The sequence below is a fragment of the Arvicanthis niloticus genome, chromosome 1 (genome assembly GCF_011762505.2).
Source record: "Arvicanthis niloticus isolate mArvNil1 chromosome 1, mArvNil1.pat.X, whole genome shotgun sequence".
Lineage (NCBI taxonomy): Eukaryota > Metazoa > Chordata > Mammalia > Rodentia > Muridae > Arvicanthis > Arvicanthis niloticus.
In genome coordinates, this window is record NC_047658.1 from 75,186,416 (window position 1) to 75,212,125 (window position 25,710).

Below are 25,710 nucleotides of genomic sequence, written 5' to 3' on the forward strand. Positions count from 1 at the left end.
GCTCCCATGGCTTGCTCAGCCTGCTTCCTTATAGAATCCAGACCACTAGCCATGGAATGTCCCCAGTCACAATGGTATGGGACATCCCATAATACTAACTAAGAGAATTTCCTACAGGTTTGCCTACAGCCAGGCCTTACAGAGACAATTTTTCAATCAAGGTTTCCTCCCCTCAGATGACTGCAGCTTATGCCAAGTTGACATAAAACTAGCCAGTACACTAAGAATTGAGGTCTGTGCCAGGAAATTTGACTGTGCTTATGCCTAAAACAGGTCAATGGCAAATTAATTAATATTATCACCCATTTTTCATAAAAAAAAGAAAACACAACCCAATTTTCTACCTTTTTCCTTTTTGTTTGTGTTCTGGCTTAGCGTGGTCATCATTTCCACAGTGTGGTTTTGTTGTTTGTGTTTTGTTTGTTTGCACATTTGTTTTGTAATCCCTCCTGAAATGACTTACTTAGTAACTGCCTCGGAAAATCCTGCTTCATGTTCAAAGATGTTACCATGGTGGTCAAACCCAGACCCACAGGTCACTGCTTCTGAAAGAAGGCCACTCTTGCAGCCAGTCTCCTGAAGGCACTTTTGACATCCTTGTTCCTCAGACTATAAATTATGGGGTTTAGCATCGGAGTCACCACTGTATAGAACACAGATATTATCTTATCCTGTTTCCTCGTGGTTTTGGTGTTTGGCTGCATATAGTTAAATATTCCAGAACCGTAGAAGAGAAAAACAACAATGAGGTGAGAGCCACAGGTGGAGAAGACCTTGAGTCTCCCCTCCCCAGACTGCATCTGGATCACAGTGGAGATGATGTTCCAGTAGGAGATGAGGATGAGGGAGACAGGTGCTAAGAGGATTACCACACCCATTGCAAAGATGGCCATTTCTGTGCTGTAAGTATCTGCTGAAGCTTCTACCTTCAAGAGGGCAGGAAGTTCACAAAAGTAATGGCTGACTATGTTCTGCCCTTGATAGGGAAGATAAAAAACAACAGCAAGGGTTCCTTCCAGTCTGGGCCAGAACACTGAGCAGATCTTGGGTGGCAGCTCTGCCCCCAACATCCAAGAACCCAGAGGAAACAGGGATCCCAGGCGCTCTAACTCAGGCAGTATCTTAGGTAAGCAGACAGCAGGGCCTGCCCTAAACAGGGAGTAACTGGGAACCAAAAGGACCCAGGAAGTCACTCCTGGCCTGGAACACTGGTTCCTTCCGGTCTGGGCCAGAACACTGAGCAGATCTTGGGTGGCAGCTCTGCCCCCAACATCCAAGAACCCAGAGGAAACAGGGATCCCAGGTGCTCTAACTCAGGCAGTATCTTAGGTAAGCAGACAGCAGGGCCTGCCCTAAACAGGGAGTAACTGGGATCCACAAGGACCCAGGAAGTCACTCCTGGCCCGGAACACTGGTCCCTTCCAGTCTGGGCCAGAGCACTGAGCAGATCTTGGGTGGCAGCTCTGTCCCCAACCTCCAAGAACCCAGAGGAAACAGGGATCCCAGGCACTCTAACTTGGACAGTGTCTTAGAAACTAGTTCTCAGATCTGAGGCCTAGATCAGACCTCTGCCAGGTCTGCTGTTGTGTGGACCCCGGATTCCACCTGAGACATACTGGAAGGTACACTCAATCCAGATCCACAGAGGAACAAATGAACTCAGAGCTTCAGACAACATATCCTGAGATATTCTAGAGGAGACACTGCACCCAGAACAGCAGACACTTAGCTGGACTACTACCTTGGAGGCACCATATCCTGAGGCATCCTAGAGGTACCACTGTAATCAGTGCAGCTGGAAAAGATCACAGAGACATCTGGACCCCTAGGAGATCAGACACAAGCTAGATAACTAGAAAGACAGGCTTCAGTCAGAGACAGCAAGTACAGGCAGCACTAGAGTTAACCAGATGGCAAAAGGCAAGAGCAAGAATGTAAGCAACAGAAACCAAAGTTACATGGCATCATCAGAACCCAGCTCCCCCATCAGAGCAAGCCCTGAACACCCCATCACACCAGAAAAGCAGGAATCAGAATTAAAATCACTTCTCATGATGATGATAGAGGGCTTTAAGAAAGACATAAATAACACTCTCAAAGAACTTAAGGAGAGCACTGGTAGACAGATAGAAACCCTTAAAGAGGAAACACAAAAATCCCTTAAGGAATTTCAAAAAAATGCAACCAAACGGGAAAAGGAATTAAACAGAACCATGCAGGATCTAAAAATGGAAGTAGAAACAATAAAGAAATCACAAAGGGACAATACCCTGGAGATAGAAAACCTAAAAAAAAGATCAGGAGTCATAGATACAAGTATCACCAACAGAATACAAGAGATGGAAGAGAGAATCTCATGTGCAGAAGATACCATGGAAAACATTGACACAACTGTCAAAGAAAATGCAAAATACAAAAAGCTACTAACCCAAAATATACAAGAAATCCAAGACACAATGAGAAGGCCAAACCTAAGGATAATAGGTATAGATGAGGGGGAAGACTCCCAACTAAAAGGAACAGTAAATATCCTCAACAAAGTTATAGAGGAAAACTTCCCTAACCTAAAGAAAGAGATGTCCATAAATATACAAGAAGCTTACAGAACTCCAAATAGTTTAGACCAGAAAAGAAATACTTCCCGCCATATAATAGTCAAAACATCAAATGTACAAAACAAAGAAAAAATACTAAAAGCAGTAAGGGAAAAAGGCAAAGTAACATATAAAGGCAGACCTATAAGAATTACACCAGACTTCTCACCAGAGACCATAAAAGCCAGAAGATCCTGGACCGATATCATACAGACCCTAAGAAAACACAAATGCCAGCCCAGACTACTATACCCAGCAAAACTCTCAATCATTATTGATGGAGAAACCAAAATATTCCATGACAAATCCACATTTACACAATATCTCAACACAAATCCAGCACTTCAAAGAATAATTGGTGGAAAACTCCAACACAAGAAGGGAAACTACAACCTAGAAAAAGCAAGAAAGTAATCTTCCAAAAACCCCAAAAGAAGATAGTTACACAAACATATCTCCACGGATGTTAGCCCAAAAGCTTGGATTAGCGAAGACTCAACCCACAGACCACATGAAGCTCATGAAGAAGGACGACCAAGAGGGGATGCCTCAGTTCTACTTAGAACGAGAAACAAAAATGCTCAAGGGAGCAAATAGGGAAACAAAACATGGAACAGAAACTGAAGGAGGGGCCATCAGGAGACCTTTCCACCTGGGTATTCACCCCATGTACAGCCACCTAATCTAAACACTGTTGTGGATGGCTGGAAGTGCATAATGTGAGGAACATGATATAGCTGTCTCCTTAGAGGTCAGCCAAAGACTAAAACACTCAGAGGACAATGTTCACAATTAACCACTGATATGATCAGGGGTTTCCCAATGGAGAACTTAGTGAGAGGACTGAAGGAGCAGAAAGGGTTATTGATCCCAGGAGGAAAGCAACAATACCAAACAACCAGAGCTCCCCCAGGGTCTAAACCACCAGCCTGGGAACACATAGGGAGGGACCCAAGACTCCAGAAGTATATGTAGGGGAGGATGGCCCTGTCAGACATAGGTGGGAGAGGAGTTTCTTGGTCCCATAGAAAAAAATGAATGAAAAATGAATGAATGAACACACAGTGGGGGGGGATGTGAGGTCGGGGAGAGGATAGTGAGGGGGTTAGGTGTGGTCACTGCCTCATAGAAGCATGAGGAGGGGGATGGGATAGGTTTCTGGGTGGTGGGAGGAAGTAGGCTAAGGGGATAAAATCTGAAACGTAAATACTACAACCAATTTTAACAAGCGGGAAAAAAAAAAGTCTTCAGAACCAACATCTTTAAAAAAAAAATGTCAACCCCCTGGGGGTGGGAAATTTTTTTTTCTTGGTACTAAAACTTGTTCTGAGAATTCTATATTGCAGAATACACAGCCTTGGTGTATCTACTCATCAAGCATACTGAGCAGACCTGCCCAAACCTCTGATGTCCTGGAATTCCATCTGGATTCAGTGAAGACACAGCATCAGAGACTTATCAACTTACTCTTCCCCCCACCCCTCTTCTAAAATCTCAACGCCCTTAATCAGCTTGAAGAAGTTAAAGAAGAGTCAGCGCCCCTATTCCCTGAGCTTGGGGACTAATGTGGTTAATAATGGTCTGTCTTTCTAGGGACAAGTAGTGGTTTTGTTGGAACAGGGGGGATTAGCTAGGACTTACTGCATAGCCATAACCTACTGGTAGAAATCTGTATAATTATTATCAAGATGAAGTTATAATTTCTTAAATGGTACAAAATTTACTTTGATCTCAAATTTAAGGTTTTTATTGATACGAGCCTCTTATTAATATAAAAATGAGATGAATATTGATACACTCATGGGCATTGTGCCTGTATAACACATTTAGGAATACAATGCCTAGACCCAGCCCTTTTTTAACTGATTTGGGACAGTTAACCTATGAGTTAAGGGACTATAGCAAATTCATATTTTTGAGTTTATTGTTAGGGTGTTTTCCATATTTTACTTAGAAATAGCTGAGAGAAGTTAACAGAAAACAGTCCAGGTTACCTTACATGGATAGTTGGTTTTCAAAACATCAGAAGTCCATAGAACTGATGCTACAAATATTTCTATATTAATGTTCATATTGATTAGAGACCTGTCTGCTCCTGACAGCTTCCTGTCGTGGATTCTAAGAAGAAATTGAGCATCCTTGGAGTTACTCCAGTTGTGTGGTAACCGCCACTAGGCAAGAATTGCCTCTCTCCATCTACAGACAAATTACTGTCCAGAAAAGGACACACATGCAGAATAGTCGACTGATTATATCTGCCTGGACAGAGTAATCAATCCTTAATAATCCTGCATCACCAAGGTCTGTCAGATGATTCTGGGCCAGAAGGCTGAAGATTTGATGCTCCAACATTCGGTAGTATAGGGGCTTTTCAGGTGTTCAGAGGTCTCTATAAATTGGCTAAGTTTTAGAAGCTATGCTTTGTGCTTCCCACAATTATAGTTAACTCAGTCATTCTGGATTTCTGATAGGGTTGAAAACTTATAGCTATTTACCGTAAGAGAAAAGACTTGAGTGGATGGTCGTCAGCTGACATTCATCCTAAAGCCAGGTTCAGAACTAAATGTTTTAGTTAGGATAGATGACAGAGGTGCTGGTTAGTCAACAAAATGATGGACTGGGTATTAGGACTATCTTGTACCTCACTGGTACAAATTGGCATAATTATGCTCTAATTGTATTTTGAGAGAAAAGTTTCATTTTAACAGGAAGGGTGATGTGTAGGAGGAGCTAAGTTAGGAGGAGTACTGAGAGGAAGAAAAGGAGTAAGAAGAGGAGGAGAAGAAGGATAGGAGAAGCTAGGTGATGAAAGAGAGAAAGAGGGGGGAGACAGGGAGGCAGATATTCATGTATCTCCACCAGTCAAAGATAGTTGTTATATCTAGGTTGGTCAGTGGGTTACACCTCTGATTGAACAATTCCAAACTTATAACGCTTATGATTAACATTATTTTTAAAAAAATGTATAAATGCAAAAAGGAAAAGGGGGCATGGGATAGGGGTTTTCTAAGGGTGGGGAATGGGGAAAGGGGATGGCATCTGAAGTGTAAATAAAATATCTAATAAAAAAAGATGTATAATTATTAAAGAAAAAACAGCAATATCTACCAAAGATACTAGGAGCCCACTGGCCCAGGACCCTATGGCCAACTGCAGACATAATTGTTGGGTCATGATGGTGGAATAGTGCAAAGGCTTGCACACAGCCACATACCGGTCATAGGACATCACTGCCAGCAGTGCACACTCTGTACACCCAATTTGAAGGGAGACAATTACTTGTGTCACACAGCCCCAAAAGGAAATAGTTTTCCTTTTTACCAGGAAGTGTGACAGCACTTGAGGAACAATGCTACTTGAGAGACAAAGATCAGCAAAAGAGAGGTTTCTTTTTTTTTTTTTTAATATATTGCTGACCATTTTTATTTAAATATATTCATCTTGAAAGAGAGGAAACTACACAGAAAATATTTAATATAAATGTAAACATGCATGTCTACATCAGAATTAAGCAAAATAAATTTTTAGGCACAAGATTTTAAATATCATTAAAGGACACAAGGAATCTAAGACAGAAATAACAAGAAACAAAAACACACAGTTCCTAACACTTGAGTTGGTCTTCCAAGCTACTGGTTAAGGCCTGAGTTTCAGAAAGTTTTGTTCCTTGCCAAGTGGAAAGATTCAGTTTGGCTCTTCTTAATACATATCTACAAGACAATTCTCTTTTAAAATAATTAATAAATATCACACATGTACACACACACACACACACACACACACACACACACACCAACACTAACCAGTCTCTCAAAAAAGGGAAGGACTTTGGAATTTTCAAGTTTCCCTATTACTACAGCATACCATCCACAGAGAAAATTATTCTGCTACAGAAATAAACTAACAAGTGGTATTATTACAAATCTCTAGTTTACCTGTATTGCATTTTCCCAATGTTTTTCTAAGGATTGCCATGGCATCATCTCTGTAGAATTAGTCTATCACCTCACCCAAGTGAACATTGCATAGAGCAAATAAAAGATAATTTACAGATTCAGTAGAGACTCTCATGGGTATTGTGCACATATTTCTATACACAATGTCTCAATGCCTGGAATGTTTACCCTCCATCCTTCACTAGTAGTTGTCTCTGTATCTTCCCCAATCAGAGCACAAGCACCTGCATGTCTAGTTCCCAGAGTAGGAGCATCTGCATGTCTAGTTCTGTGATGACAGTCCCTGCTCTTGAGGCGCTAATACCAACCAGACCAGGTAGAACGGTAGTTTGTATACACACCAGGGCATACCCATATGTTGAAAAAAAATGAAGAGTTTGTGAAATAGTGCCTGGGGAGCTCTGGAGAGAGGTTTAGACTGGATGAAGAGGAGGGGAGAGCAAAGGCACAGTGACAGGAAGGGAGTCCTTTGGTTGGCACAAGGATACCCCTGAGAAGCCATCTGGGAGGCTACATTCTGGATTTCCAAAAACAGCTTTCTTAAAAAGAGAGGTTTCTAAGGAAAAAGTACATGGGGGTGTGAAGTCTGGAATCCATGAGGATGAGAATAATAATGAACAGGTTTCCAAGTACAGTCAGGATGTAAATTATGAAGAAAAGAACAAACAGGAGGGTCTAAGTCTGTGCATCTTGTGAAAGGCCCAGCAACAAAAACTCATCTACAAACGTCTGGTTTTCTCTTCCCATTGAGATTTTTGTGTATTTACCTGTTTGCCACAAATAACAAGAACACAGTATGATTGAATTCACAACCTTCAGTCCTGTAGAAGAGGTTCCTGTTAAAACTGACATCTAATTGGTTAGTTCTAGGAGTATATTTTTTATATCTAATGTTATAATTAATATATAAAATTATTTTTATTCTAATGGTTTGTTTGTAGTGTATAAGAACCCCATCCCTTATCTCACAACTCTTTCTTATAACCACTGCTGTTTTTTAAGTAGATAAAATGCAATAGTTTAAAGCCTCCTGGGAGGGCTGGAACTATGGCTCAGATGTTAGGAGAACTGGCTGCTCTTTCAGAACACCCAGATTCAATTCTCAGTATGGCAGATCATATGTGCTTTTTAATTCTAGTTTGAGAGAATATGATGCCCTCTGCTGGTCTCTGAAATCAATAGGTACACACATGGTTCACAAATATAAATGCAGATAAAACCACTCATTAAGAAAAAAATTAAGCTGGGCAGTGGTGGCGCATGCCTTTAATCCCAGCACTTGGGAGGCAGAGGCAGGCGGATTTCTGAGTACAAGGCCAGCCTGGTCTACAGAGTGAGTTCCAGGATGGCCAGGGCTATACAGAGAAACCCTGTCTCAAAAAAAACAAAAAAAAAAGAAAGAAAGAAAGAAGGAAAGAAAGAAAGAAAGAAAGAAAGAAAGAAAGAAAGAAAGAAAGAAAGAAAGAAAAAAAAAATTAAAGTCTCCCAGGCTAGTTTTGATGGGAGTTTAAAATTCATATATGAAATAACAAAGAAAACCAACTTAAAATTTTATGATGCCTGGTTAGAAATACATGTGAGACAATGAAGAAAGTGTGAATTACACTTGTGACATTATGTGGAAAGGGTCTGTAAACTAGCAATATGATTATGACATTTGACAGAGATGCTATGGCATTCAGTGCATATGTAGTTTAAATGAAAACATCCATCTTGATTAACGGTGGCCCCAACTAAAATCCAACTAAAAAAACTCTAACACCAAGCATGAGAAGCTCTGTTTTGAGTTGTTGATCAAGATTGTCCAAGAGATTTACAAGTAAGCTATTGCTATTGCTCTTAGTTGCCACCCCACCTCCTATAGATAGGAGGTAAATTCCCATTGCAAAAGACAACAGGTACTTCAGACACAGGGCCCAGAAGCTAGATCTAACCTTAAAGTCCCCAGTGACCCCAAAGACTAGCTTTCATGATACCAGAGATATTATGCAAGGTTTCAAAAGACAGAAAGAAGCAACAGTCCAATGCAACTATTATGTAAATAAACCATAACAAAAACTGGAATGGCATAACCCATTTTGGGAATAACCCAAAAGCTGCAGTTTTGTCACATATACCTTAGTGGTTTTAATCAGTTCTCTAGTTGGACTTAAGATCTACTCAACAGGAGTGAAATTATGCCTGGTACTAGCCAATTACCTAGAGCTGGTGAAGTCATGAATATTGGGTGAGATGCTACAACTACTACCATAAGTCTACTAAACCACCATAATCCTAACTACATTCTAATATTTGTCCTTACTTCAATAGATAACTGTAGTTCTCACCATTCACTGAGAAAACGTCTCTTAGCAACAGGTGGAGACTATTACAGAAAACCAGAACTGATCACAATGCAAAGATGTAGAGACCAGACTCAATGAATACATCTACAAAACAACTCCTGCACCCAAGGCTCTTGGGGGAGGGACAGAAAGAATGTAAGAACCAGAGGAAAGGGAGCTTTCTGTGAGATTGTGTCACCTAGAAATGTTAGACTACACCAATGAAGTCTCACCAACCTGGTTGTCTAAAAATGACCTGAATTACACATACATGAATTGATTTCTTATTTGTATAGCCCTGAAGACACCTTTTGTTGCCAATCTGTAAAATTAATATTATGCCAAAACTAATGTAATGATTAAATAAAACTTAAATAATAAATTTGCACTATTCCTGGAAACTACATTAAAGAAAAGGCCACAATGATAATGAAGATATGATCAACTTAATTAATTAATTGTTAACTACATCTATGTTATCCATGAAAAGATGTCTGACATATATCAAGTTTAAAAAGAGGTTTATTTATGCCTCAACATGCATTCACACACAATAAATAAATAAATTGCATAAAATAAATAAATAGCACAAAAAAATTGAACAATAGTATATATAAATATAATTTTTGTATCTGTGTTATATATGCAGAAATGATACCCTTATCACAATGTTGACTTCAAACTAAGCAGTGGACAGACAGGCTCCAGTGGATACAGGATTCCCTTTTATCTACTGTGAATACATTCTAAGACCCTCAGAGAATGCTTACAGCTGTGGTAAGTACAATTCCTATAACATTTATTTCCTACACATACATATGATAAAGATTACCTTATGAATTAAGAACAGAAGAGAGTTGACAACACAATGTAACTAATAAAATAAGACAGCTATGGAAAATAATGAATGTTAGGTGAATGATCTCTTTCTTTTGAAAGATTGAAGACAAACATCAATATTCGTGGATCGGGGTCAACAATGGGTGGTTGGAGTCAGGGATATCAAAATCATGGGTAAGGTGGAATTGTTGCACTAAGAATATGGGCTACTGAATAAATGTAGAATTTGTATATACATACATATATGGGGAAATGTAGTCTAATATCAAAACAGGAAAAGGCCAGTAGAGTAATAAATGAGCAAGAAGGGGGTAGGTCATGGAGCATAGTGTCATTTATGTTACATAGAAGGCCAGGGATACATTTCTTCACACGCTAAAGATTCTATATGACTATCAAGTTTCCTGAGGGATTCAACAGTGGTATCTCTGTCTGTTGTGGGGAGAACCTGAAGAAGAATCAGTATGGGTTAGGAAAATAGAATAAGGAAAATAAAAGCTATGAGAGATGGAGAGGGACCTAAAACCACAAGAATCCTGATATATAGAGAAGAGGCAGGAGGAAGAGAACCCAGGGAGTGGTCTGCATATATGGAGGCTGCCTCTGAAGAAATTTGCAATAAATCATTATATCTCTTGTGCCATAGTAACACTGCAAAAAAAAAGCTCTATCCACATGTCCTTTCATTTTTCTCAAATAACTCACTAGATATGATTACTCTCAAACTCCTGACTCTCTTTTCTTCCCTGGTGATGGGTGTAGTGATAGGCATACATCACCATACCTGCCTCTAGATGTCTTTATTTTGTTACTGGTTGATATGTTCTTGATAAGGTCATACATGTGTATCTTAAAGACTCTTACATAAACACACAGCTGTGCACACAAGACTTCTCCATACACAGACTCTACCAGTAGCATCTGTTTACAATCTACCTTAAACACACACACACACACACACACACACACACCACATCAGCATTCAATACACATGCAAACAGAAGCACATAGTCTTTTATATAGCATCTGGATAGCAGCCAACTCTTTCACCACACCAGAGTAAGTTCTGACCAAGGCTGAGCCATGCAGCAGCTCATCAGACCTGTTGTATATGAGAAGAATATTTAAATATTAAGTAAAAGTTTGATGTATCAGCATTAGGGTTGTTACCTCTTCTGCTCTAGGAGGACCCATCTTGGTTGCAATTGGACTCTCTTCTCCATGGTGTCATTAGGGGATTGGAACCAGCAGTGTTGATTCATTCATAACTCGTACACAGAGAGCAATGCTTAAGAGAAACAAGCACATTTTTGATGAGCTCCCCAAACCAATATTCTTAGTGTCCTTGCAACTCCCACTGTATTTAGTACACCACCTATAAAGGGAGATGGTGGGATGATTAGAAACCTAAGGAAGCAATGAAAAGCTGAAGGCTGATAGCTGAGCAAGGAGAGAGCCAGGCAGAGCTGCCTTCCACACCAAAGGGAGAGCAATACTGTAAGGCATGGTCTCTGAGCCCTCAGTGCCTTTGTGGTTCTTATGGGATGAACTTCATCCCTGAAGGGGAAAGTTTGATTCCAGTTTTCAGACTGGGATTTTGGAGAAGAATGGGAATAGAATTTTTGCCTGGGAGCCTAATTTAAAAAAAAAAAAAAAAAAAAAAAAAAAAAAAACTATGAACAAGGGGTTGGAGGGCTAATAACACGGCCTATTTCTTCCACCCCAATCTCCAGTCAATCCCATAGAATTATGTAGACTAGACCTGTTAGCAGCTTCCCCTCTTTTACCTCAGTGCAGACATGGAGCAGAAACGGTGTTGGAGGCGTCATTCATGAAGGAACCTAGGACGCAGCGAGAGGGAGAGACTTAAAGGACAGCATGGGTTTATGGAAAGGTTTTTCTCAAAGCGCATACTGATCTTATGAGTTTTAGCTGTATTCTAATTATGCCTGTCTGCTTTACTTCACTGCGTACGAACTTCAAGTCTCCTAGGTCTTGCTTCTAAATATTTTCCTTTGAGAAACTATTTAAAGATGAAGTCCTAAGGGTTGTGTAAACAGGGGGTTCCCTGGAGCATTGAGAGTCCTTAGAATTATTACCTTTTTGTCCTTTACAGCAACACCCTGGGACACTTTGTGTTGTAATTAAAATCACAAACTAAATTGCCAAACTACACATATCTCTCTGTCTTTCAAATCTTGCACAAATTTTGCTCAAAATAGTACCAGAAGATATATGCTTAGGGTTTCACAAAGACATCTGACTTCCAATTTTGTTCATATGGTACATGAAATCAAGATGAACATGCATCAGCTCACCTGAGTTTTGGCTTTAGAGTTGAGGAATGTAACTTGATTTGTAAGCTTGCACTTTCCATTCAGTTTGTGGGTTTTGCACCTAAAGTACACAGAAATAACAAGAATTTAACTTCTTATTACTGCTCTAATATTAGCATGACATTGAGTATTTCCAATGTGTTGCTTATTAAAGTTAATTACTTCTATTGGGCTAAAGACAAAGTTTTGTTCATAGGTATAATTTATAAGGCAAATGTGTATGTTCGTGTGTGTGTGTGTGTGTGTGTGTGTGTGTGTGTGTGTGTGTGTGTGCCACAGTATGTGAAGCCAAAGGATAATTTGTGAAAATCAATTGTCTCCTTCTCCTATGTTGGCTTCAGGAGCTGAACTCAGGTTGGTAGGCTTGGTAGTAGGTGCTCTTAGCTGCTAAGCCATCTTAATAGCCCCAAGTTGGACAATTTTAATAACAAGACTTTAGGTTTTTTTATTTTTATAAAAAAGGAGGGGGTAGGATTTTTTCAAGTTTATTAGATTTTGGGAATTCATGCAATGCATTTTGACTATATGTATCCACCAGTCCCTACTAGACCCAACCCCTCTTCCCTTCCCATCCATCTTTGTGTCCCTTTTAAAAATTAAACCTATTGAAGTCTCATTTGTGCTGCCCATATATTCTTGGCAGGGGGTGGCCATCTCTGGAGCTTGTTAGACTTACCAAGGGTCATACTATTAAATAAAAAACAAAACAAAATAAAACCTGACTCTCCTCCCAGCAGCTATCAATTGCCAATAGCTCCACAGCTAGAGGTCTGATTTCATCCACCATCTCCCATATCCCATCTCCCCTCTCAGTGCTGGTTTGGCTTGATTTCTGGCTTGTATTTATGCAGGTCTTGGGCATGGAGTTATAACCACTGTGAGTTGATAAGTGTAACTATCCTGTCGGTCCATGAAACAAACACTGTTTCCTTTTATTCAGCTACATCTTTTAGCTCTATAATCTGTCTGCCTCTCTCCTTCAGTTATCCCTGGGCTTTGGGAGATGAGAGTGTGATGCAGATGTCTCCTTTGGCTAAGCATTCTGGAATCTCTTCTTCACCTTGTCTAGTTGAAGATTTCTGGGTTAATCAATATCTACTGCAAAAATGAGCTTCTTTAATGAGGTCTGAGAGATACACTAGTCTATTGCTACAAAAATATGACAACAGTTTATAGAATTTTCCTTTCATAGAGTTAAAGTAGTAGGGTCTCCTCTAGGGCCTATAATTTGTCCAGCCACAGATTCTTACCCTCCCCCAAACCATACCAGGAGTGGGTATTATATCCCTACTTCCCAAGGCTCAGGGATCACTTGTCTTTCAACTCTGTCCATAATTTTCCTCAATGAAGACAAATACAAGATTCATCTTTTATTGAGTCTTTGTGAACATGACATCATATACCCCATTCTCACTCATCTCCCTGTTCCTCTCATATCTGTTCTCTGCCTTTGCAGCCTCCTCCACAAAAGAAAATACAAAACAAATAATAAAACAAAACATAAAAATATCTCATCTTGGAAACTGTAGTGTCACAGTATACCCTTTCGCTCACACATCTTCACTTGCAAATGTTCATTGCAGTGAGTCATTGGTCTAGTTCAAAACCTCTGGCTTCTGCTACACCATCAGTTTTGTATCCTCACTGGTACTCCTCCAGGTTATCCTGTTGATGACCTGTGTATTAGATCCTGCAGCTTTGGGTAGGCTAACTCAAAGCCCTGTATCTGGGCCTGAGTGATAACTGCGCTGGTCAGGCAACAGACTCTCCCTTATCTGTACCACCAGAGCAAACTCTCCAGCACTGCTCTGGCTAGCCCACCCAATGCTGACACCAGCAGGAAACAAGATCAGCTCTGCCACTCTCATGCCCTAGGGGCCAGCTCACCAGCACCCACCCCTCCCAAACCACTTCCACTATGCTGCTCATTCAAGGACAAGGTCCATTCTACCAAGTGCTGCAGCCTGTGAGGACCTGTGCCAGTTCTCCCACTCTCAACCTCAGGACTGGCTTACTTGTGCCATTCCCATCATGCCAGTTCTACTGTGTTGCCCAGGCAAGGCACAGGCCCATTCTCCTGAGTGCTATGTCTGATGAGAAGAAGCAGGAGTAGCTCTTCCACTCTCATGATCTCAGGGCCAGCTCTCCCAACCACTGCGAGATGCAAGAGAAGAAGTGGGAAGGGCATCACCACCATACCCTTGCCACCTTGCACCAGAGGAGTGGTGGGGCCAGATCTCTCTCACCCTCAGCTGGCTCACCCTTGACCCCGCCACTAGGGCCAGCTCTCCTGTACTGCCCAGATAAGGTACAGGGCCAGCTCTGTCAAGTGCTGTAGCCAGTGAGAGGCAGGGACAGCTCTGTTGACCCTGTGGCCAGATCTTCTGTCTGTATTCGGTGGCAAGAGCCAAGGACATTACCTCTTAGTCCATTTCACTTCACAGCATAGGAGGGGAAGGGCCAGCTCTCCCTCTCTCATAAACAAGGAGCCAGTTTTCCCAACTGCTGAAGGTGACAAGCAGTGGGGTAGGTGGAAGGCATCGTCTCTATGCCATCGCCACCCAATGGCAGACAAGTAGTTGGGCCAGTTCTCCTGTGCTCTCTCTTTCAGGATCAGGTCACCTGTGCCCTTGCCACTATCCCCCATTCTACTGTGCTGCCCAGGTAAGGTGCAGGGCCCACTCTTCCCAGTACTGCAGCCACTGAAGGGCAGGGACAGCTCTCCTGCTCTCATGACCTTGTGGCCAGCTCTTCCAACAGCCACATATGGTGAAGGATGAGGCTCCCAACACCTCACAACAGAGGCGTGTCAGGGCTCATACTCCTATGTTCTCACTCTCAGGGCTAACTCAGCCATGTTCCCACCACCAGGGCCAGCTCTACTCTGCTGTCCAGGTGAGGTACAGGGCCCACTCTCCTGGGTATTTCAGTCAGTAAGAGGTGGGGCTAGCTCTCTAAAGCACAACAGCCAGTGAGGACCATAGGCAGTTATGCTCAGCCCTTAAACATCCACGTGGACCCTGGCAGCTTCCCAGACCAGGGACATCTTCATAATCTCTACTGGCAATACATGCCTCAGACATCTACACTGACCCCTGCCACTGAATAGTCATAGACCTAGGCATGGCCTTCAGTAGCAACACAGGTTGAGGCTTCATTGTGGCCTCTGGTGGTGGGGCTGTCTACTCACAATAGGCTGTTTCTGTCCACTCGCAAGTCTCTAGCTCCAGCTCTCTTTATAATGCTCAGGATGTTCCACTTCTCTTTCTCCCCCATCTGTTCAGCACATACTTGTACACTGTAATGATTCCTACTGTAGGCAAGCCAGACAACTGGTAGACCTCTGAGTGATCTGGGTCTGTGCTGTGTGGCATGATGGAGAGTAAGCTTTTTAGGTGTTTGCAGCCTACCCATGTGACATGGTAGCGGGCATGTCTGTGATGGGCAGGAATGCAAGCCTCTCTACATCCCCACCTCCCACTCCTCACCTCCACCAACTAGCCGTTGGGTCCTATTTATACTCCCTCCAAACATCATGTATACTCCTATGGGTCTTGCCTCACCACATGAGTCTGTCTTAGCAAAACTCCACGTGAGTCTGTATCAGCTGACATCAGTCTGCCAATTGGCCTGAGTCTGAAGAAGAATCAAGAAGCCACCAGAATACCACTGGAAGGTTTTTGGTGCATTTCTCTCTATGGAGTCACAATAAATGGAACTCAACAATGCAATGTAAGACAATCCAATACATGCTTGTCATCAGTGAAGAATCCTTCATCACATGTCCTTTTATGTGTTTTTCTAGCAAAACATCCTCTCACTGTGTCTGCTTCAGGAAAATACTCCTCCACATGTCTGCACCAGCAAAACAATCTGACACAACTGACTTTCTAAAGAAACCATAAGTTTCCACTTTACAGGGGTCTGTGTGTCTACTGTCCACCCATGATGTATGTTGAGAGACAGGACTGTGGACTTCTTTCTCTACCTGGGCCATGTGGCATGACACTCAGCAGGTATCTGTCTGTTTTGCTCTTCTAGCAGCTCTCATAAATTATAATTTATAATGGCTCCTATTAGTGGATTTAAGGTAATTTCTATATTGTTTTATAATTTAATGATGCATTTAAATGGTATTAAAATTTAAAACACAATTATGGTTTTTACTTTGTCTAGTAAAAGAACTTTAAAAGCCTAAAACTGAATAATTTAATTCTACCTCCCCTGGTAAACAACAAATGGCAGAAAACACAGTTGTAGCAAGAGGCTCTGGAGGATCCAGTACAGACGTGGCTACTGCAAAGGCCTTCCCGGCCATGGGTCCTGCCTATGCCTGGCCAGCAGAGAATGCTGGACTTTACAGAGATAAGGCCAAAGGAATTAATTTTCATCATCAAGCTTGCCCACACAGACAAGGACATGAAGATCAAAGGCCTGCTCTAAGCGCCAATCAAGGAATTGAGATCATTGAGTTTTTCCTCTGAGTCTTTCTCCAGGATGAGATTTTTAAGTAAACATGCTAGCCAGAGGACTAAGTTCAATGCCTTTGTTGCCATGGGGGCTACACGGGTCATACTGAATACTATATGTTCCTAGTTTATTATCTCCATGTGAAAGATTGTCACCTGGCCCAAGCTCTCATTACCGGTTGGATAGGTGTGACACACAACATGCACATACACTTGGAATTTGCTAAAGAGGAATGGAAAGTTTGTCCAGGATGAAAATTTAGGGTGTTGATTTGAGAATTCCTGTTTAGTGTAGGACCTGCATAGTCACTACCATGGAATCTCCATGGGGTACTCTTATTCAACATCCAGATGATGGTGGCATCAATGGGAGAAGAGGCCCCTGTTCCTGTGGAGGCTCCATTCCCCAGTGTAGGGGAATGCCAGGGCTATGAGGGAGGAGTGGGTGAGTTGGGGGTGATGGGATAAGGGGGAAACCAGAAAAGGGGATAACATTTGAAATGTAAATAAATAAGAATACCTAATAAAATTGATAAAACATTCATTTTAATAAAGCACCAGCCTTCAAAATTTTGTGACACCTATAACAAAAAAAAGTGATTTCAGTGGATAATATTCAGGAAGTAAATGTGCCTGTATTTGTGCATAGGTGTCTTGCTATGGTTATTTTCAAACACTTTGTAAATAAGACAAAGCAGACATGACAAAAATGATCTTAAACTTACCATTTGAGAGGATGGTTTTCAGCTGACGTTCATTCTAAAGCCAAGAAAAAAAAATCCAGGTTCAGAATTAAGTCTTTCAGTTAGGGACGACAGAGATTCTGTTTAGTCAACAAAATGATGGACTGGGTATTAGGTCTATCTTGTACCTTACTGACGAAAATTGGTATAGTTATGCTCTAATTGTATTTTGAGAGAAAAGTTTTATTTTAACAGGAACAGTGATATGTAGGAAGAGCTAAGGTGGGAGGAGTAAGGAGAGGAAGATAAGGAGTAAGGAGAGGAGGAGAAGGAGAGGAGGAGCTAGGTGACAAGAGGTGGGGGGACATGGAAGTGAATGTTTGCGTGTCCCCGCCAGTCAAAGATAGTTGATATATCTAGGTTGGGTATCGGGTTACACTTCTGATTGATATTGAGCATTACCAAACTTATAAAGCCTTTGATTAACATTAAAAAAATAGTATAAAAGCAAAAAGAAGTGGGGGTGGGATAGGAGTTTTTCTAGGGAGGAGAAATGGGGAAAGGGGATGGCATCTGAAATGTAAATAAAATATCCAATAAAGAGTTTCAAAAAAACTCCACAGGAAGACCAACAGAGTCAACTATCCTTGGGTCTCTTAGAATCTCAGTCACCAACCAAAAAACACACACAGGCTGGACCTGGGCCTCCCCACACAAATGTAGCAGATGTGCTGCTTGGTCTTCATGTGGGTTCTGAACAGCTAGAGTGGGGCTATCCCAAAAGGGGTTGCCTGCACATGGAATATGTTCTTCTAGCTGGGCTGCCTTGTCTGGCTTAAGTGAGAGAGGAAGTACCTAGACTTGCAGAGACTTGAGGTGCCGGAGTGGGGGGAAGGGGGATATACAATGGGCCATCATCACCCACTCAGAGGAGAAGGAGAGGGGGATAGGAGAAAGATTATGGAAGAGGATGAGGAAGAGGAGGGTCAGTGAGTGGAATATAAAGTGAATAAGTAAAAAAATACAATTAAATTTAAAAATAATGAAATTCACCCACCATCTTGTAAAACCCACACCAATGTCTCTGAGCATAGGACCCAATCTCCAGCTATAGCTACAACAACCTAGGTGGTTTATACAAAAATAAATAAATAAATTAAGTTTGCTAAAAATAATAATCAAATTCAATTCTGTTTCTATCTTGAACAGCTGACTGGGTCTTTCAAAAACAAATAGGATCAAGTCACCTGAAAAGTTACGGACAAAGGTGTATGTCTCCTCCTTATACAGTTTCTTAGAAAATGATCAGCATAGGACATGATAACTAAAGAAGATGAATCTAATACAAAGATCTATGCGTTTTGGGATACACTCCCCCATATTGCTAGATTTCTTGCCTCCTGGATTTTTAGAGACCATAAAGTCTTATTTAGGGCTAGTCTGCTTGGAGATACCACTAAATATGGACTAAGATTTAGACTGGGAATGTAGCCCTGATGGTGGTGTGCTTGCATAGCATACATGAAGTCCTGCTTCAACATGCAGCACTACATACATTGGGCATACTCTGTCACACAGATCTCAGTAACTGGTAAGTCAAGACAGGAGAGGTAGAAGTTCAAAGTCATCCTCAGCTACATAGTGAATGCAAGACCATCATGTACTATGAGAACCCGTCTCTAAGAAATAAAATAAATAAAATATAAGCCATATAAACACAGGAACCTTATCTGTTTTTTTTTTTACTTGTATAATTGAATGCACTGAAGAATGCCTCACCTGTGGTAGTATGTGACATGACTATTTATTAAATTGATAAAAGATAGCTATATTTTTAACAAATATAAGCCAATTTATTTCATCACAGCATCACTTCTATCCAATTACAAAATTGTCTTTTAACAAAATGGAAACTTAACAAAACTGGTGAGCATCACAAGCAAAGAGTCCCAGATCTGGGGTTAAATTTAAGTCCTTCAGCTTCAGACTCTCAGTATGTTACTATACATGTGATGATGCTTCCCTTTACTAGCATTTGGTCTTCTTTCTTGGGGTTTATCCTGCTGGTATTGGAACTTCATGGTGTCCTCGAAGGACAATATATTCCAGAAAGGGCAGTTCCATGGGGAATAAAAGAAAATCTACTAACACCTGGGAAAATAAAGATTCTTTCTCCTTATTTGACTCCAAGGACAAGAGAGACACAGCTGAGGACAACTAAAGGTTTTCTGACATCTGCTTCAGCTTCCTCGGCTCCTGCAAAGCTCAGTGCAGATGCGTCTCTTAGTCGTTTCTTCAGCCTGCTCCAGTAAGGCCAGTGTGTCTGACTGAGCATTACTTAAGTGTAAAGAGAAGGAGTACTAGTAAATAGATAGGAAGGAAGACAAATGGAATGTCCATTACTGTTTATGCTACTTAAATATTCTCGCTGAGTCTATGATTCTGACAAACAAATTTGCAGAGATTTTAAAGGAATTTCTAATCTTCGTAAAGATTCCTCTCTCATTAATTGTAAGACATTTCTGTCATCATGGTTACCATTGCCTTGTTACTGACTCAGCGTTTCATTGGTTCCATTACACAGCGCCTCTTTTGAAACGCATTCAAAGCTCACTGACATTCTGGATATGGCAGATTTTTTTAATTTGCTATAAAATTCTGTTCATGATTTTATGTGAATAAATATGGTAATTCTGTGGAAGACATAATCAATTATGACAACCAACTGATATGATGAAGGTATCTCCAAACACCCAATCGCCCCTCATCATAAAGGATTCCTTTACAAAGCTATTTATTTCCATCTGTTAATACATGACCTTTACTTTAAAGATACAACTTAAGTATTTCTTATATTACTTCTTGAAATAAGTTTAGCTTTGTATGCAGTTGCAGGAAGTAGAGTAGAAAAGTCTGATAAATCGTTGTAAAACTACCTTACAGTACGAAACCCAGGATACTAACATTTTCTTTAAAATGGATGTTGGTAAGCAATTTTCTTTCTTTCTCCCCAAAGTTTGGTTTATAAGGGTATTTTTATGTATTTTGTATTGTTGAATTACTTTTCTAATGGGAAAACATAACCAAATTTTTCTTATTACCCCCAATTTTAAAGCAAGATACAGATCAGTTCATTATAAAAGTCACTATATGTCTTTTTTAATTCATAACTTGTATGACAGAGCTGGAATTGCCGTTCAGTGACAGTAAGAAGGTTTCTACCTGAGAGCTTCTGTTGCATTATTGATCTCTTTACCATTTTGTAAGACTTTATTAGAAAACTCAAGATATTACATGCTTCAGGAAAATCTTTGATCAATTTGACCAATCATTCTGTGATAACAGTCCCCTGTTCCTTGATAGAGCTTTGGGATTTTAAAGGTAGCCTTGATAGTCAGATTTTATTAAATAATATTGAGATTTTTCAGTAAATTTTTCTCCTGCTTCAGAATAGGGTAATAGTAAACACTCCTGGGTAAGCTGAGCCTACAACCTGGTCTCCTTGTTTCTGGGCACACAGCTTTCTTCCTTCTCCTTCACTCATGCTATACCACCTGGCCTCACACTTGTCAGAGTAATTTGTCTACACAAAATGTATGAACATGTCATTCCAGTGCTCCAATGTTCACAAGGTTTCTTCTTCTACAAAATAAAGTATGGGATAAAATTCATTTGCATGGGATAAAATTCTAAGAGTGTAAAATATCTAATGGCAACCTTTTTTTTTTTTTTTTTTTTTTTTTTGCTTTTTGCTTTTTACTGTATAAATGTTGAGTTGTTGGATTTTTTAATGGTTTGTTTGTTTAGTTTATTTTTTGAGACAAGCCTTACTCTCTAATATAGGCTGGCCTGGAACTCACAATAGTTACAGATTTGCCTGGAACACATGACCATCACATGCCTCAGACTCCCAAATGCTGGTATGACCAGTTACACCCAGAATTTAAATTTCTGTCTTTCACTTTTCATGTTTTGTCTTTTTTACTATTTTTATTATGTTGATTCCCTAAATATATATAGTTTAGTACATTTCATTATCCAACTTTGTATAAGCATGTTTTCTTAGAATTCAGTGTCATAGATTGGAGCAGTGATGCTAAGTGCTTGTTCATAATCAACAGAATTAGAATCAAATAATACACATAGGATCCAATTACATCTAAGGAACCTCCTGAACTGGTTGATTTTAATGACATGTTTCCATCATTATCTTTTCCACTATATTTATTGCAATTTTGTTTTAGAAATTTCATTAATTCTCTAAAATAGAAGAATTCTGTAAAATATAATTTAGTAGAAATCAGAATGGATTTGACATTCAGCAGACATGTTTAAACATCTGCTACATGACAGTAGTGGCAGTGCACATCTTTGCTCCCAGCACTAAGGAGGTGGAGGCAGAGGCAGGAGGATTGAGGGTGCAAGGCCAAACAGGGCAATATAATGAGGCCCTAAATCAGGATGTGGAAAAAGGAAATACATGTTCTTTCTTGATTTTCCACCATTATTCTGAGGTCAAAGTGTTCACACAGAAAATGGAAATTTCAGGAGAAGAAAGAACATAGACTGCTTTCAATAGCTGCTAGCCTATCACTCACCTCTCAAAATCAAGACTCAGAAAACTTAGAAAAAATCAGTAGTTGGCCTAACCACTATTATTATTTTATTTCTAGAGCCTTGATAAATTCCTATTTGGCATACTTTTGTAAATTATTAACTTTGGATATATTTCTCAAAACTTTGGGTGCATTCAGGACCATCACATCTCTAAAACATATGTCCTTCAATGCCCTTTCTACAAACTCAGGGATCTGCCTATGCTTGGCCTTTCTAGATGTTCATGTACAAACTGGGGAAAATCAACCTCATAATTTCCCTTAGGCATGTCTCAGCTTATCCACTAGGAATTGATCCTCTTCTTCCAATGGATCCTGGCTTTGGCTTTTTCCCTGAAATTAATCAGTAATTTGGAGGGAAAGAATCCAGAATCTGATTTCTGTACTCAAGGATCCATCTTTATGACCACAGGAGATTTTGGGGCATACTCATGGCTGCAGGAAACCAGACAGGAGTAACTGAGTTTATCCTCATGAGCTTCTCTTCCCTGCCTAATGAAATACAGACCTTGCTCTTCCTGGCCTTTCTCACCATCTACCTGGTCACTCTGCTGGGAAACAGCCTCATCATTCTGGTGACCTTGGCTGACCCCATGCTGCAAAGCCCCATGTATTTCTTTCTCAGGAACTTATCCTTCATGGAGCTTGGCTTCAACCTGGTCATTGTACCAAAAATGTTGGGGACCCTGATTGCCCAGGACACAAGCATCTCCTTCCTGGGCTGTGCCACTCAGATGTATTTCTTCTTCTTCTTTGGAGTGGCTGAGTGCTTCCTCCTGGCCACCATGGCATATGACCGCTATGTGGCCATCTGCAGTCCCTTACATTACCCAGTCATCATGAACCAAGAGACACGTATCAGACTGGCTGCTGCCTCCTGGTTTCCAGGATTCCCTGTAGCCACTGTGCAGACCACATGGCTCTTCAGTTTTCCATTCTGTGCCAACAACAAGGTGAACCACTTCTTCTGTGACAGCCCACCTGTGCTGAGGCTGGTCTGTGCAGACACAGCACGGTTTGAGGTCTATGCCATTGTTGGGACCATTCTGGTTGTCATGATACCTTGCCTGCTAATCCTGTGTTCCTACACTCTCATTACAGTTTCAATCCTCAAGATCCCATCAGCTAAAGGGAAGCACAAAGCCTTCTCCACCTGCTCCTCACATCTCCTCGTTGTCTCTCTTTTCTATGTGTCTTTAAGCCTCACTTACTTTAGGCCTAAATCAAAGAATTCTCCTGAAAGCAAGAAATTGTTGTCATTGTCCTACACTGTTGTGACTCCTCTATTGAACCCCATCATCTATAGCCTGAGAAATAATGAGGTGAAGAATGCCCTCAGCAGGACCTTCCACAAGGCCCTGGACCTCAGAAAATTTATCCTGTAGACATTAAAAGGTAAGGTTAATATTTGTTGAGAGGAGAACATATATTTGTGATTTATATCTACCCATTGATCTCTATTGTAATGAATTCCAGTTGCCAATGTAGTTTAGACATACTATTGCAATCTACACAAAATTTGCTTTGCTACTCACATACTCACAAAACCGCATCTTTAATTTTGTTATTTAGTTTGTATTCATAGTCATGAACTTAACTCTTAAATCACCTAGACTTTGATGTGAATAAAGAACAAAAGGAACTCAGAGAACCATAGAGAGATGAACCATGAGTAGTGTGGACAGATGAGGTGGGACTCTCCTGAAGGACTGAGTGGTGGTTAAGAGATCCACAGGGGAGTAAGTAGTATTAGGGCTGTCCACTGTGACATTCTTGTCTTTCCAAATTCTTCATGCTTCCAAACTGCCTATGCTTTTCACCTTTCCAATGAATAGATACTTGTTACTCAACCACTTCCATCAGGGTAAGGCAGACTGGAACTATTTGTGCTTGATTCAGCATTTTCTATGGATAAAGTACCAGGGCCTGTATGCTTCAGGATGAAGTTATCATCTTCAAATTTCTCCCTGTGGATGGACTTGCTGACAGTGCCATTATGGCGTGTGAAGTCACCACCTTGCCACATAAATCTTGGAACAATTCTGTGAATAGGGGAAGCTTTATAACCAAGTCCTTCCTCTACAGTGCTCAGAGTCTGACAGATTTCTTGTGGAACTTTGTTTGCAAACATCTCAAAGGTTACTCAGCCCAGAGGTTCAACATCAAGCACAATATCAAACAACACTAGGGTTGATCAAAGCTCAGGTCTTCAAAGCCTTTATTCCTTTACTTACTGGCTATGTTGGCATTTCAACAGTTCAGCGACAAGGATTTCAAGATTATTTTAGTCCTGTGCAACACATACACTGAGCACTATAAAATAGCCAGTAATTTTAACATGGGATCATATGCAGAAAAAGAGGGAAAGCCATCCTGAACCATAGTCATTTCCTCTTCCTTTGTGTAATTCAGATCATTTATCAAATTTGAAAGTCCTGATCCCTCCCCCAGCATCAGCCTCCTTCTTGCCAAGGTTCACTGTTTATGCCTGTGAGGCATTGTTGGTTCTTCTAAGCTAACGAGGATGCAGCACAGACTATTAGTTCCATGGTCCTCATGAACAATCCTGCATAACCTCAGAGGCCACTTCCTTCTTACTGAGTCCTTCCCAGGAAGATTGTCCTGAGATTCTGTGAGCACCCTGGCTCACATGTAAGTGCTTATGCTTGGTTGAGGTGATAAGTGTCAGTCATGGTGCTACTTTCCTCAGAGCATAAATAACAGACTAGCTGTACCAAGATGTCCTCTTTAATTCTAGTATTCCTTTCACAACCTCATGGCACTTTATTTTATAGATGAGTCATTTATTTAATCATCTACTGTTACAAATCATGCTATCAAGATCAGCCTTTTGCATATGCCTTTTATTTCTAATGGTATATGTGACAGATGTACATCGAGAAAATGAATTTGTTGGGCAAAAGATAAATGCAAGAACTGTACTACATAATGAAAAAAAATCAAGCCATTTAAACTTCCATCAGCAGTTTTTTAGTATGCTTATTTCATTGATACTTCATCAAGGATATTTGTTATGATAAAATTAATATTGATTATTTCATGTGAAAATTAAATTCAGTGAATTTTTAATTAAATAAAATAAATATTGAAGAAGGAGGAAAAATAGATGAGTGGGAGGAAAGTTACATATTTCATTTGAACCTCTGAATACACACTTCACATAATTAACACAGGTATTTCATTTTTTTTCTCTTGTAAGGCTGATAGCATTAGTTTGGTCAAATTCATCCATTTTTCAAGTATCCACTATGATTTATCATGCAGTGTGTATTATTCTTTTATGCTTAAATTCCAAATTGATCAATAATTTCAATTTTATAAATACTTTTGTATGTTTATTTTACAACTCTTGTTTTTCTTGAAGTATCTTTTAATTCTTTGAAAACTAAAACTTCATTCTGTTTAGGTATATCAAAAGCCTTATATTCCACAGAACTCCAAAAATAAACACTGGGAGGATATGAATGGAGTTAGAGTCAGATTAAAAACTATAGAACTTCAAGTCCAAAGTACTGCCATAATAACACTTGATGTTTAAATACATAATACACACAGACTAGACAGGTAGATGAATGAGGCCATAGATATGTACCATTCACAACAACAAGTAGAATGAAAATTCCATGTTGAGGCAGATGAATGTGATAGTCTAAACTAGTGAAACATCACAACAGGCAATACCATATCCCAGAAACCAAAACGAAATCCATCAAGGGTTGTCCCATAGCTGTGGGTGGAACCTAAGATATAGGCACTTTTTCAAATAATTGTAAAAAGAATATCCATAAAGACTCTAAATGCAATATTTAAATGATAATTAACTCAACATTGAATACATCATTTCTTTGCACAATAAAATCTTTAAACTATA

General features: G+C 40.2%; 1 protein-coding gene and 1 pseudogene across 2 annotated transcripts; one reads left to right on the forward strand and one right to left on the reverse strand.

Moving 5' to 3' along the window:
- Positions 1-253: 253 nt before the first annotated feature.
- Positions 254-7,374, reverse strand: LOC117720395 (olfactory receptor 2D3-like; annotated as a pseudogene).
- A 12,044-nt stretch (positions 7,375-19,418) lies between these two features.
- LOC117720424 (olfactory receptor 10A5) lies at positions 19,419-25,710 on the forward strand. Of its 2 annotated transcripts, none has more exons than XM_076940211.1 (2): positions 19,419-20,188; positions 21,876-25,710. In XM_076940211.1, exon 2 carries the CDS (start codon positions 22,250-22,252, stop codon positions 23,201-23,203), a length of 954 nt encoding a protein of 317 aa, XP_076796326.1. In that variant the 5' UTR covers positions 19,419-20,188; positions 21,876-22,249; the 3' UTR covers positions 23,204-25,710. The 2 variants fall into 2 exon arrangements, with proteins under 2 accessions (XP_076796326.1, XP_034374805.1); XM_034518914.2 differs by having other exon boundaries at positions 22,231-25,710.

Coding starts and splice junctions, on each gene's coding strand:
- LOC117720424 (XM_076940211.1), top strand. CDS start 22,250: ATGGCTGCAGGAAACCAGACAGGAGTAACTGAGTTTATCCTCATGAGC.